This window comes from Corvus brachyrhynchos, unplaced genomic scaffold (genome assembly GCF_000691975.1).
Source record: "Corvus brachyrhynchos isolate BGI_N302 unplaced genomic scaffold, ASM69197v1 scaffold34, whole genome shotgun sequence".
NCBI lineage: Eukaryota > Metazoa > Chordata > Aves > Passeriformes > Corvidae > Corvus > Corvus brachyrhynchos.
The window spans coordinates 1,696,336-1,711,554 of NW_008238126.1; the positions used below are offsets into that span (position 1 = coordinate 1,696,336).

At 38.9% G+C, this 15,219-nt stretch overlaps 1 protein-coding gene across 1 annotated transcript in view; it reads left to right on the top strand.

Moving 5' to 3' along the window:
• The window catches only part of MED14 (mediator complex subunit 14), a 36,493-nt gene that overhangs the window by 729 nt on the left and 20,545 nt on the right, over positions 1-15,219 (top strand). The window contains exons 2-11 of the mRNA XM_008633079.2: positions 2-72; positions 1,419-1,445; positions 6,996-7,101; positions 7,697-7,870; positions 8,296-8,425; positions 10,163-10,291; positions 10,658-10,765; positions 11,627-11,759; positions 12,301-12,451; positions 14,980-15,091. Coding sequence (XP_008631301.1) covers positions 2-72; positions 1,419-1,445; positions 6,996-7,101; positions 7,697-7,870; positions 8,296-8,425; positions 10,163-10,291; positions 10,658-10,765; positions 11,627-11,759; positions 12,301-12,451; positions 14,980-15,091 — 1,141 coding nt within the window. The remainder of the gene's footprint in view (position 1; positions 73-1,418; positions 1,446-6,995; positions 7,102-7,696; positions 7,871-8,295; positions 8,426-10,162; positions 10,292-10,657; positions 10,766-11,626; positions 11,760-12,300; positions 12,452-14,979; positions 15,092-15,219) is intronic.

Sequence of the window (15,219 nt, forward strand, 5' to 3'; positions counted from 1 at the left end):
CTACCGCCTCAGCACCCTCATCGAGTTCCTCCTGCACCGCACCTACGCCGAGCTCACCGTGCTGGCCGACCTGTGAGTGCCGCAGATCTCTCCGTGCCCGGCTGGCGGTGCCGCCTCGCAGCATCCCGGGAGGATGCGGAGGCCTCGCCAGGGATCTGTCCCGGAGCTCATCCGGGGCTGGAGTGGGGGGAGGTGGTTGCGCTTTTCCATTCATAAAATGGTTTGGGTTGGAGGGGACCATAAAGATCATCTTGTTCCAACCCCCTGCCATGGACGGGGCCACCTTCCACTAGACCAGGTTGCTCAGAGTCCCATCCAACCTGAGCTTGAACGCTTCCAGGGATGCAGCACCCACAGCTTCTCTGGGCAACCTGTGCCAGTGCCTCACCAGCCTCACAGGGAAGAATTTTTTCCTGATACCTAATCTAAACTTACTCTCTTTCCCATTCCCCGTTGTCCTGCTCTTGTAAGTACCCTTGCCCATTCTCCCGTCCGGGGAGATGCCTGTGCAGGCAGGTTGGTCTCTGCATCAGGCTGTGTCCAGGGGCACAGCGAAAGCTGCTGAGTGATCTGTCATAAACAGAGAAAATGATTGTGAGAACTGAAAGCAGCTGCCGATTGGCTGCTTAAATGCTTAAGTTTGGCCCCAAGTTACTGCCAAAAAACCCCAACTGTAGTGCTGGTACTGATATCAAAATGTGTGAAGCTGGAATGTCTGAAACTGAGGTGTTTTCAGATGCTGCAACTCCTTGACTTGCCTCTGTAGTTTTAAAAATACTGTTTGATTATTTTGGGGAAATAAGTTATTTACGTTTACTTAATGATCTGCCATGCCGATGTTGTTGCGTTTGAAGTGGCAAAACAAAGGAATGTTTTTGGGCCAAGAAAAACTTTCCAGAAAGCATTTGGACTCTGAATAAACCTGTTTCCCTCTTAACGTTGTTTAACCGTAGAGGTTCTTGTGGGGAAGCTGTGTGTTTCAAGAAGCGACGTACAGAACAAATGGGAAGAAATAGGTATAGCTCTTGTACAGTACCATGTCTGGTAAGGGTGCAAATTGAAGTTTGCCTGACGTGAGTTAAAGAATATTCAAAGCCTGGACAGGACAAGGAATTTTAAGTTTTAGTTTGCTTTGAAAAAATTTCCAGAATATCAGTCAAGAAGTCCATCCTTTGTGTTTATGGCGTGTGTAGAGTAATTGATTTCAGTACCCTTCATCAAACTTCTCAATTAATTTGTCCAGTTCCAGTTTGCCTGGTACAGAGTAGTGAAAGGTGACCCATGGTACTATTTTTTCTATACTTTCTAGCTGTGTAGAAGTTCCTGTGCTTGAAGGTTGCTAATTAAATTTCTAGTTGTCTGAAATGTAATAGGACAATATATAATACATTTTTTTTTCCCCCTCTTCTTTCATATAGATTACCAAGAAAGACTGATATGGAAAGGTGAGTTATGAGAAGAAAATCTGTAATACATGTTAAAATATGGAACTTGTTTAGGATGTTAATATTAATATACTGCTGTTTAAATAAAATCTTTTTCACGTAATTTTAGATTTTATGAAAGAAAATAAGCTTTGTCTGTCTTGCTGTCACTACATATTTTCAAGTTTTTTCTCAGCATCAGTGACAATATTGGGTTTTGTTGGTGTTTGGGTTTACAGTTGTTTTGGGCTTTTTTTTGTTGCTGTTACAGTAGGTGAACTCTGTTAAGGGGATTTTTCTCTTCATGAATCTTGAAGCAATGAATTGACAGTAAAGCTGATGTGAAAGGGAACTGGAGATTCTAGTTAGTGTGATAAAGTAATGTTTTGTTCAGAACAAGGACAGCAAGGTAAAAACTTCTTTTCTGCATTTTTCCATTTTACCTGATCTTTCTTATCCTGGGCACTGTTTTCTGCTCCTGTTCTATTTGGTTTTGAAGTGTGGAAATTAATGGAGAGCAAATGTAAGAGACCAGAACAGCACCCTGCTGAGATGAAAAAAATCCATTTACTTTTTTGTTTCTCTTAATAAATGTTACGAAACTTGTCAGAATATTGTTCCCTTTGTGTTGATGTATTAATTGACCCAAATGTCTTTAGAGAGATATAGGAGCTATGATATTCCTAAGAATCTTAATAAAGAATTCTGTGTACCAGGATGATCATTAATTGTTATCTCAAACCTTCCAAAACTCTCATAACATGTGGAATTAATCCCATTTTCATGGAATCATAACCTGGAATGATTACCTGTACCCCTTTTCCTTCTGCATAGTATTTTATTAAGAGAAACAGTGTGGGTTTTGATTTGGTTTAGCTTGGGTTTTTAATTATCATAGTATTTACTGAGGAAATTATGTCCGACTTGGGTCCAGAGCTCCCTTGTACTGACTGGGGGGTTTTTTTCCCATCTCAATACTTAGCATTTCTAGGTAAAGTTGGATTCGGCTTTGTTAGGCACGTGGATCTGGGGCAGCAACTTAAATCCTAATGGATTACAGAGAAAATGAAATAAGACAGCCTTCAATGTACAAAGAATGTCCTTGGATTGAAATTGTCTTGAAATTAAATGTTCACATCTGTGCCGGTTTGGACAAATTTGGAGGAGAATACCCTCTGAGAGAAGGCAGGTTACAACCAGCCCTCCCCCACCAGGTTCGGGAAAAAATGAATTTTCCTCGAAGGAAAGTGAAAGAGATAAAACTATTTATTTAACAAACACACGGGAAAAGGGTAATAATGCTAAATAATAATAGAACCTCTCGCTGTGGAGAGAAAAACCTGGGAAAATTTCAGAGTCCTTCCATAGGTAGCCTCTCCCCTCCTCCTCAGAGCTGGAACGGGGTGGGCCCACCTCCAGGGCCAAGGCCTCGCTGGAAAGCCCTCCCAATGTATTCTGATGTTGAAACAGTCCAGCAGAGAAGAAGGGAAAAGTTGAAGTCCCAGGAAAACAAAAGTCCAGCTCTCCGGGGAAAAGGCCGAAAGCTGGCTGGAAAGCAAGCCGGGTGCTTCCCTCCGCTCTCGCTCTGCTGCCGCAGCTGGACGCAGAGAACCGTCTCTGTCTCTGTGTCCTTGAAAACAAACTGTAAACTGCTTTGAAAGTTTTGCTGAGGTTTTTTTTTTTCTCTCCCCCCTCTCAGGCTCAGTTTAAAGGCACAGAAAAGGCAAAAAATTAATTTCTGAGCATAGAACAGCGATATGGGGTACAACATCATAAAGTTACCCCAAAACAATATCCTTGTTAACTTTGGCTTACAACTCCTCTTGGTGAAGTGGCTTTCCAGCTCTTGGAAGAGCTCATCTGTAGGAATGTAGCTTAATTATCCATATTTTCTTGAGCTTTGAGACTGTAGTGGCTTCAGTAGTTGGGCTTCAAGCTCTGTTTCTTGGAGCTAGAGCCTAGTGACATGGCATATATACTTTGGTGAAGATGTGATGGTGTTATCCTCTAATAAAGTTCACATAAAATATAAGTTCTGTACTACAGTGCCTATTTAAAAGATGGTGTGATAAGAAAAACCGATGAGAAATTATGCATCGTAGTATAATACAGTGCCTTTTTTTTCAGGGTCATTTATTAGTTGTCAATTGTAGGAATAAATAACTCTTACAATAAAGTGGTTGGATTTTTGAAAGTTTTGCTGAGGTTTTTTTTTTTCTCTCCCCCCTCTCAGGCTCAGTTTAAAGGCACAGAAAAGGCAAAAAATTAATTTCTGAGCATAGAACAGCGATATGGGGTACAACATCATAAAGTTACCCCAAAACAATATCCTTGTTAACTTTGGCTTACAACTCCTCTTGGTGAAGTGGCTTTCCAGCTCTTGGAAGAGCTCATCTGTAGGAATGTAGCTTAATTATCCATATTTTCTTGAGCTTTGAGACTGTAGTGGCTTCAGTAGTTGGGCTTCAAGCTCTGTTTCTTGGAGCTAGAGCCTAGTGACATGGCATATATACTTTGGTGAAGATGTGATGGTGTTATCCTCTAATAAAGTTCACATAAAATATAAGTTCTGTACTACAGTGCCTATTTAAAAGATGGTGTGATAAGAAAAACCGATGAGAAATTATGCATCATAGTATAATACAGTGCCTTTTTTTTCAGGGTCATTTATTAGTTGTCAATTGTAGGAATAAATAACTCTTACAATAAAGTGGTTGGATTAAAAAAAAACATTAGTGCTGTGGCGTAAAATTAGTTGTGCTGAGTTGCTGGGGAAATCCAGGGGCTTTCTTTTTGGTAATGGAGACTGGTTTTTGCACAGTATCATTATCTTTTTCTGGGTAACCTACTTCAGTCTTTGACCACATCACTGTGTTTCTTTGTTTTCCTCATGTCTAACTAGTTTTTCACTGGTTTAGTTTGTAGCTGTTGTACCTTGGCCTTCTGCACTTCTGAAAAGAGTCCAGTTCCATCTTCCCTACAATACCCTCTAGATATTTGAGGATAGCAGTAGGATCTTGCCACAGCCTTTTCTTCTTAAGCAGGAGCAAACTCAGCTTCCTCAGCCCATCCTTGTATGTCACATGTTTCCTGCAAATGTAAATCCATCTTCTGATCTCCTCTTGATCACATAGCAGTTCATCCTGTGGAAGGCAATTTGTTGATCAGAGGTGGTTTGCCCTTGGCAAATTTCTGCTGGTAGTTTCCAGGCTAATTTCATGCTTGCTTGGTATTTATCTGGACATAACTTAAAGAAAGATTTGTCCTGTGAATTTTTTTCTTAACTGAACTTAGGCCAACTGACCTATAGGTCCCTAGCTCCTCCTTTGCCTTCTTGAAGAAGGACATGGTGTTTGTCTTTTTGCTGTCATCAAGACCTTTCATCATTGTGGGTTTTGAAAATGGTAGAGAGCAACTTTACAGTGGCATGGATCAGCTCCCTCAGAATCCTTGAAAGGCAGCCCATCCACTCCAATGCACTTTTGTATGTCAAGCTTGCTGAAGTGGTCCTTAACTTGATTTAATTCTACTGTAGCTAATGCTTCACTCCCCCAGACTCAGCCATTAATTAGTCTGAAGAACCCAAAACCTGAGATCCAAACTTAGCAGTGAAGACCAGGGGTAAAAAACGCACTGAGCAACGTGGTTGTTAGAAAGATTTTTAATTTTTGTTTCTTGTTTTGTAAATAAACTCTTTCCTGAAGTTTCATCTTCGTTGAATATTTATTTTTGTGTAGCCCAGAATAAGGTCATGTACCTATAATGAAAGACAATGCAGCAAATTTTAAGGCCTTTATGTTTTATTAGAGAAGTCGATTCCCAATGCAGTTGTCATTGAGGGATGATGGTGGTGCTTCTGGAAGCAGGGTTCTGTCAAATTGAAGTAACAAGTCTTCTCTAACTTCATTTAAGTGGTATTAATGGAATAGTTACTGGAATACTCTGTCTAGATTTGTCAGTCATTTTCATTATTAAATCGTTGTGCTTTTGGGGGGCTGGTTTTTTAATTTATTTTTAGTCACAGAACATCAATTTGAATTTTTCCTGCTATCATGCGGCTTTCACCGTAGACGTTTGACATAACTACTGGATTTTAGCAACTTCTATGTGGAGTTTGTCTGAGAGATTGCTGGCTTTCTAAAGTCTCACTATAGCCATCTTTCAAATCTCATAAAGTTTTTCTGAATCTTTCAAAATTCTCAACATCTTGTTTTTGTAGTGTGGTTACTGTTAGGGCAGTGTGTACGTACAGCAGCTTGTCCACCGCTTGAAATCTTAATATCAGGCTGAATGCCATTCCAAAACATTTGCTCTAGAACACGGAGAAGTTATTGGCCTAATGCCCAAGTTCTTGGATGAGGTTCACAGTATGTAATGGAAGAAACAGGAACAGATGGTATTAGTTGTGCTTCTGGCCTTACATGTTCATCTGCTACAAGCAGATTATGCTTTACTTGCCCAGAAAAGTTAACCTCATTACACCAACACTCTCAGCAGAATCAGGCTCTTTCTGTGTTATGAGTTTGTATTTTACAGATTGGGATCAGGAGGTGCAGCTTCTGTTTGTTAGAAGCCAGTGTCTTATGCACTAATTAATGTTCTTTTTGTCCAAATGCTTCTGTTACTTTAGAAAACCTTATTAGGAAAACAGCTTAGGTTTGGGGTTTTTTCCAAACTAAGTAGAAAACTGTAGTGAAATTAGTAAATTGAACCCACAGAAAGGGAGGAAAACCTCTATAAACAGTTGATGAAGTGGTATTTCAGATTGTATGGTATTACAGATCTACACTGTAGATCTTTGTGTCTCATCTGATGCATCTACAGTGTAGATCTGTAATAAAGCATGGAAATCTGCCTATGCCTGTATTGCATTCTCTTTTACAAAAATTAACTCTGAAGACATGCAGACATATACTCCTTCATTTTGACTATCTAATACAAAGAATGGTGGGAGGAATACTGGGAGTCAGTAAGTCCTTATTTCCATTTCTTTGCAAGGCAGGAATGGAAAGGAAAGTTACAGGGTGGGGTTTTTGTGGTCTTCCCCACCACCCCTCTATTTCCATATTGTAACATACTATGTAAAGATGATGTAAAAAAGCTAGAATGTATTTTGTTTAGTACCTTATTTGTTTGTTTGTTTGTCTGTTTATTTATAGTGAATGTAAGTGTAATGTTACTGTCAGGTCCTGTAATCCTTGGGTGTGTTGCCTACTTTAAACTTAATCTTAAGCCTTGAGGAAATCCTGTAAAAGCTGTAAAGATAATTTAGTTGAGTTCATGATGGAATTGTTTCTCTTACAGTCAGTGATTAATTCCTATGAATATGCTTTTTGTTTCCCCAGACAGTCATGATTTGTTAGAATCCATGTATATTGTTAGGTATTCACAACAGAGCTTTTTTCCCCCCCATGCTCTTAATCAAACAAGCTACATATTACTTATGCCTGTATTAACACAATTAGAAGTTATCATTACAGCTCTTTTTCTTTTTTAATTGGCACACAGTTAAATTACAGCTTTATTATATATCTGAGCACTGGCTTAATGTACATTTACCTTTTTTTGCAGGAAAATAGAGATAGTGCAATTTGCAAGTCGCACTCGTCAGCTGTTTGTTCGTTTGTTAGCCTTGGTCAAGTGGGCTAATAATGCTGGGAAGGTGGAAAAGTGTGCGGTAAGTTAGAGACAGAGTCTGGCATGAAACAGTCTCTGAGGGATATGGGATATTGCTGCACCCTGACTTCTTTTTACTACAGAAATTTGAAAAAAATATTCCTGTTTAGAGATTGTATAATCTTGTTTTTTAACAGTTCATGTTCCCAAAAACTCATCAGTGACATAAAATGAAAGGCTTGTCTGCACATAGTTTCAGGAATGCTTTGGGTTGAGATAACAGGACAGGGAAGATGGTGATCTGAGTGTGTTAGTTCTTATTATCACTTTCATCCTGATCTTGGATAAATAAGAATAAAGTCCAGAATGTTGCAGAAAAACAAGCCCCTACTGATTACAAACAAGTATGGTTGCATTCCAGTAGCAATCAGCAGATAAAGAGCTGTGAGGCTGCACAGATCCCCCACAGCACCAGGAATGGCATGTGGATTTTAGGTGTCCTTGCATGTGAATGTAAGAAGTGGCCAGAATATTCATTCTTTCTTTGTTTTGTAAATGTACTTGAATTGGAAGTGACAGATAAACTGACTATAAAGGGCCATTGATTTGTGCATTTTTTTAAATTGCCTTTTTTTCCTACTCCTTGTCCTTTACAGATGATATCGAGTTTCTTAGATCAGCAGGCCATCCTGTTTGTGGACACTGCTGATCGTCTGGCATCGCTGGCTCGAGATGCTTTGGTTCATGCTCGGCTGCCCAGCTTTGCCATCCCATATGCAATTGATGTTCTGACAACTGGATCCTACCCTCGGCTGCCCACCTGCATTAGGGTAAATAACTCTGCTGTGTCTGGGGAGTGTGGGAATCCCCTGTACAGCATCAAATGCACAGTAATCAAACTAATTGTCTGTGTGCAGATGGAACTGTAGCTCAGTACAGGCCTAGAGCCAAGTCTCTGCAGTGTCAGTTTCTCATGCAGAACACTTCCTGTTTGAACAAGTTACGCTTTCCCAGTAGAACGTTCCCTCCATTTATTTAGTTCTGTCAAATTTAGTGATTTTTCTCAGTGGTCAGTCTTGGGTAAAACGTAATCAGCTGGAAAGCAAATCTCAGTGTGAGATAGAAAACTTCACTGGGCAGTGACCTGTAGTATTTATATTTTCAGACTTCTGGTCTGGTTGGTTTTCACAATGGCTGCTGTCAACCTGTTTAAAGTGTTTGAGATGCGTAGACTTGCTTGTGTTTATTGTAACAGGATAAAATAATCCCTCCTGACCCAATAACAAAGAGTGAGAAGCAAACCACACTTCATCAGCTAAACCAGATTCTTCGGCATCGACTCGTGACTACGGATCTTCCTCCACAGCTGGCAAATCTTACAGTTGGTAAGAACTGGGATTACTTTTTGAAGGATACGTTATTGCAGGCTGATTTAAAATTGTTGTTTTAATGCTAAAGCAAAACTAAATGTTAGCTTGAGACCATTAAGGATGCTTCGTCTATGAAGACTAGGATCCTATCTCTGTATGACATTAAAAGATGTGTTTTTTTCCCCCCTTTGAAAAATGAGGGCACTGATAATATTGCTGAAATATTGACTTTCAAGAGGAAATCCTGTGCAGGTAGTGCCAAAAGGTTTTAGACAGTGTCTTGCTCTTTTAGCAAATGTTTTGCAAAATGGTCTTTGGACTACTTCATCTTAATTTGTTTTTAAAATGCAACTTAGTAAAGCTGTTAGGTCTTTCTGCAGAAACTGTTTGAACTTGAGTTTAAACAAGTCACTCTAATGTAGCTTTTTATAGCTGTTTTGATACTTATGTTCAGGCACAGAATTTGTTCATATTTATGCACGCCTTTTGTTCAGTGGCTCACTGCAGTGCCAGATCTCTTAAGCTGTTTTGAGATCTGTTTTCATTTAGCCCAAGTAGTGGTAAACATTAAAATAACCTTTTTTAAGAGGAAAGATGGCTATAAACTGGACTAGGTTATTGCAGAATCACAGAGAATGGGTTGGGAATGGACCTAGTCCATGCTTTTAACCAAGACAAGGTTAGCCATTTGTAAACCATTCCCTACAGACCTAGATCAGAAATGTTTCTAAAGAATCTCAGTGCAGGTTTTCTGTAGTCCCTGTGTGAGTGCTTGCAGTGTCAGTATTAGAGGTATTTTTGTCTAGTGGAAGTACATATGAATGATATATGGGTAATATGGATAATATGGATAGTATGTCTGAGTCTTGAGAGTTTTCGGTTAGCTAAACATTTCAGTGACTATTATTTTCTATTTTAGAGTGTGGTTTGTTTTAAGAGGATGTCTGGGGTGCTCTTGAAAATGAAACTTCCTGAGTTAAAAGGTTAAAATTTTTGCAGGAATATTTCTATATGTCTTTAATTGTAAAGGCATAGGACATAGTTCGTTAAATGATTGAGAAGAAGGTTGACCTGCAGGTTAGAGTAAGGACTTGTACTTACTTGTTTGCTCTGCCTCTCATTCCTTTATGACCTTGCTTGCATAGTTTTAGTCCTTGCTCCCAATTCTTGAAACAGATAGCAGTGTTCACAGAGGTGTGAGGATGTACATATCAATTAGATAAATAGTGTGCATAAGCTTTGTTTGTTGTGTATATATAAATTCTGCAGAAGATTATCTTCCTCACATGAAAATGGATTTATAATATTCTAATATTAAATAAATCCTTTGCAGGGAGATGTGTTTTCAGGGCTGGATTTCAGCCTGGGCTGAGATCCATGTTCTGAATGTTATTTGAATATTGCTGAAAGTATTCATTGTTGATAGTAGCAAAGAATAGGAATATTTCAGCCAGATGTTTTGTTTGTCAGGCTGGTAGTCAGCTTAGTGTTACTCTGTATTACAGAAGCACAAGTGTTAACAAGTTACCAGATTTAACAAGTTAACTTCAGGACAGTTTGTACATCTGGCTGTGCTGCTTATTGACATTGGGTCTGTTGCAGACTGTAAAATCTTCAGAGTTGCACAGAAACATAAGCAACAGAGCAGAAATGGTAGGGAAGCAATCCATTTTGAGTGCCAGGAGCTACCACATTGTTATTTTGAGGCATCTTAGGAGACTGAGTGAAATAAAACATTCTTGTCTTCCTTAGCCAATGGCCGTGTGAAGTTCCGAGTTGAGGGTGAGTTTGAGGCCACCTTGACAGTGATGGGTGATGACCCTGACATCCCTTGGCGCCTTCTCAAGCTGGAAATTTTGGTTGAAGACAAGGAAACTGGTGGTAAGAAAAAAATTAAACCTTTACGCTTTGTTTTTAACATGATGTTCATCTCTGACGCTGTATAAGTCTTGTTTATACTGGGTTTTCTGCATATAACAACTTAAGAGAATGAAGTTATATATACTTGTCCTGTTTTGACCTTGCTTAACAGGGTTTTAATACCTTAACAATGCTATACAGTGACTTTAGTAGAATGACTAAAATTTCCAGAGTAAACCAAGGATTTTGTTGTTTTGTTATAAAACCTGGTATGGAAATTGCTCGGTACAGCTGTATCTTTTTCATTTTTAATTTATTAATTTACTGAATTATTTTAAATACCTAGTTTTCTGATGTCTAATATGACTTACTTTTCATTTGCAAAAGATGGTCGAGCCCTGGTTCACAGCATGCAGATCAACTTCATCCATCAGTTGGTCCAGTCCCGGCTGTTTGCTGATGAAAAGCCACTTCAGGACATGTACAACTGCTTGCGTATCCTTCTGAAAGGGGCTTCTGAATGAGGTGTTTAATGTAGCCTCAATCTTCTTAGTAGCTGGAAGTCAAGAAGGATGGATTCCCTGTTAAGCTTGGGGGAAGTGTCTGGGCATGAAGTTATGGTGGCCTTGAAGTAAATGATGGCCTTGGAAGCAGTAATTCTCAGGTGCCTGCATGTCAAATTTAATTCTACACACTAAATCAGCAAAGGTGAAGGTGAGGTATTCAAGGCAGCAGGTTGTGTAGTAAGTCAGTGCAGCAGCAGCAGCTAATTTTGGAGATGAAATACAGAGCTGACTTGGAAGTTCTGGGAGCCGACAGTTCTTGCTACCCAGAACTGCAGTAAAGTGCTGTTGATGAGGGTGTGTTAAGTCTATTGTGTCTGTGTGAATAATGAGAGGAGATGCAGGATGTGCAGTGATTTTCCACTTGCAAAGGGCAGATTGCTCGACAGTGTGAAATGGATTTCAGTGAAACTGTTTCTGCAAAAGAGTCATGTTGTTTTAGGGTGAAGGTGGGAGGTGGGGTTAGTGGTAACTATAGAGTGGAATTTCTTTGTTAGTAATCATCTTTTCAGTTAAAGATGATGACAACTAGAAATCTGTAAAACAAGGCTGTTGTGACTCTTGTTTAACAGCCTGTCCTAGTTTAGAGTTTAGAAAACCACAAAAAAAACCCCTTTGAGAAATATTTGGTGCTGTTTATATGTGTTTATCTCTGGATTAGTACATTAGTGTGTTTTCAGACAGCATCTTGTCTGACATAGGTGACAAATGGATTGATGTAGTGTACAGAAACAGGTTTATGTAGTGTACAGACTGTCTGGACATCTTACATTTTCTTAGCTCCATGCATTAGACTCCTTCTGCCTGGCTCTTCAGCTGGAAGTCTTGCATTCACAAACACTAATGCTGATCCGAGAGCGCTGGGGCGACCTTGTGCAAGTGGAGCGGTACCATGCAGGGAAGTGTCTCTCACTCTCTGTTTGGAAGTAAGTTCATTTCAAAAAGATTGTTAACAAACAATAAATGAAATAAAAGGAGGGATTATATTTACCAAGCTTGAGCCATAATTTTCAGAATTGTACTTTCTTTTTGATGTGAGACTCCTAAATTCCTTTAATTAAGTACCTACATGTGTTGCTTGATTTGTAAAGAAGTAAGGGTTGCACTCTAATGTACAGAAGAGGAGTGGATACAGTTATAAATTAGTTTACATTTACAGAGATATCTAAAAATTAATTAGATCTCTGTCAGACTTGTACTATATTTATTGCTTGACTCGCACTAGATAACATTTTAAAAAGCAATCCAAGTACACTTCTGACTGTGTTGAATTTGCAGTCATCTAAAATTCGTGTAGTTACAGTTAACCAACAGTTCTGCTTTAAAATGTCATCTAAAACAGATGCCTTTTTCAGTTCAGCTGACACAGTGTTTTTAACCAGAACACACAGAATCAAGGTTTAGCTACTGAAAAATATATTTTCTGTTCTTCCAGTTGCATGATTTAATTATTCCATTTGTTTTAAGTCAACAGGTACTTGGCAGGAAAACGGGGACTGCATCTGTCCATAAGGTCACTATAAAAATTGATGAAACTGATGTCTCAAAACCCTTACAAATATCTCATGAGCCTCCACTGCCATCCTGTGATTCCAAACTGATGGAAAGAGCCATGAAGGTAAAGGTTTGCTTTTCAGGAGGCACCTGATTTTGTAAATCGAAAACTCAAGTGCTTTACACTGTCAGTTTGTTCCACTTTGATTCTCTTTAAAGAGCTGTTTCTAAGATTTCTAGTGAGTAGTTACTCTAGGTTGTGTAGTGTTTATGTGGGGACCTCGAATTGTTCTTAAAAATTATTGGCCTTGACTTCATCTTAAAAATTGCACCTACTTCACAGTGCATTATATACCACTTGTGAGACAGAATGCTGAGGCTGGGGGAAATAACAGCAAAATATCAGTTATTATTAAGGTTTGGTTTGAAATAGAGAGACCATTCTTCCCTTTCCTGTCTTGGAGCTCCTCGAAAATCAGCTTCCCCTTGTCACTGGAGTTGGCTACCCAGCAGTGCTATCCACTTTAAAAAATCTGACGTTATGATTTGGAAATCTTGTGCTGAAGAACTCATGTGGTTTGCTTGTTACAAGTGTTAAGTGAAGCTTAGTTTTACATTATTGCTAACCAGATTATATCATGTGGCCTATTTGAATGTTCAAATTCCTGTATTTTAAAGGTGGGATTGTTGCAATGATCCAAAATGAGTAACTACAGTCAAGTTCCTACTTGGATCATGCTTCACTGGTGATAATTCTAGATCTTGGTTAAAGATATTTAAGAAAAACTGCATTCTGGGTATTGTAATAAATCCTCTGTAAGTCCCTCAGCAAATGTGGCTGTAATATATCAGGACATCTGTTTGTCATTATTTCTTTCAGTGTTTGGGTTTAGGAGAGTTAGTAACTGGAGTGAATGGTGTAGTCTTCACACTTCTAGTACAGTTTTTCCACAGGGAAAAGCTTTCCAGCTCAGGTCTTTCACCTGCATCACAGAACTTTCTACTGATGGTAGCCTTCACCTCCTGTACATACTTCGTATTTCAGCCTCTTGGCCCATCATGTTACCAGTGCTGACAGAAAAGTCTACATGGTGAATTATAAGAACTACCAATGTTTCAGCTACAGAGGGATGTGGGAAACCTAGTGAAGCATGGTAGCCTTCTACTCTACTTTTAGAGCAGAAATTCTATTATCAAGATAGTAAATATATACTACATTTTCTTATTTAATAGCCTAAATTAGCATATTTAGGCTACTAAATATAGAGTTGAATTAGTGAAGATGCTGTATTTATGTGTAAATCCAAGCAAATGCTCTTTATCTACAACATCTGCTGAAGGTCCACTGGAGGTGACACAGTCTAAGATCACTGAATCGAGTCTGCAGCCTGTAGGTTAAGATATGAGGCCACTGTAAATTTGAGATTTATCAAAGTTAAAGCTGACCTCCCTTTATAAGGACTTGCTCTGAGCTTAAAAAAATTATCAGCTGTGGTAAATACAATGCTGTTTTAGTGTTTGAATAATGATCTCAGCTGTAATGACGTAGATGGCACACTGGGTTTCTGTTTGTTTAAGGTACTGTATAAAACAGTGGCACAAACAAACATGTTTGTCTGAGAACGTTGTTTGCATTAACCTACTGAAAATTGGATGTAGTCGCTTCTTAGAGAGGAAGACTTAACCCATTGCAGCTGCTGAGTTGAAATGCTCTTGTGGATGGATAAAGACTTGGTTTTTAAGGCCTTGTCTTGGAAAGCTTGTCTTTAGGGGAAGGTCATTCTGGAATGCAGAGGTAGGCACTGTATATAGTATAATTCTGTGCTGTATGAACCTCTTCTGCATTTATGTCTTATGCTGGAATAAAATTTGAGTTTACTTCAGCTCAAACAGTATTCAAAGCACTGTGTGGTTACCTAGAAAAAAGCTTTCGCAGTAATCTGGAGCTTTGCTTATGCAAAGTATGTAAATTATGCGAGTGTAATGTGAATGAATGTAAATGCAAATGCTTTAATTTGGATTGCACAAGTAGGTTACAGTGAATATAAGTGGTGGCATGAGCTTCAGCACTGGCAGTGCAACAGAATGTAGATGCAAGCCCCTAGATACTTCTGGGTTCAGTAGGGTTGCTCATACTCAGTGCCTGTCACTGCCTTGTTACCCTGTTAGCAGGACTTAAACTTGTTGGATTTCATGTTACAGCTGCATGTATGTTTGTGTAGAGGCAACCCTATCCTAATGAAGTGTTGCTTTGGGGTGTTTTTTCTTTGGGGTCTTCTTTCTTTAGCTTAAGCTACTCACCAATGGAGGGGAAAAAAAAAAAAAAACACTAAGCTGAAAATGGACCAAACTTGATCCAGGACAAGTAGGTCTGCACAGGGGGTGGTAACAGCATACTTTGTGAAACTTCTTTTACATCTTCTAATCTTAGCTTAAAACCTCTCCCACTGCCTGCTGCACAGGATCTTATGGTAGCTTGTTGTATTTTGTAGTGATCCAAATACTCAAGTTAATAGTCTATGTGTCTCACCACAGTTCTAAGAAAATTATTTCTGAAGTGATTGTTTTATTAAGTACCTTTGTTTCAGTGTGCTAATGCAGAAAGTCTACACATCAAATACGAGCTTACTTGAGTACATTTCTTTTTCACAGATTGACCACCTATCAATAGAAAAACTCCTAATAGACAGTGTCCATGCAAGATCTCATCAAAAACTCCAGGAGCTGAAAGCCATTCTTAAGAGCTACAATGTTAATGACAACTGTATGTGTTTTCTGCTGAAGTTTTTCTAGTTCATTTCCATTTGTGTCTAGGAAGGGTTTCCTTTTCTCTTAATGTTTCTTGTTTTCATTAATTTAAATTTAAAAAAAAAAAAGGGAAATGTGTTTAGA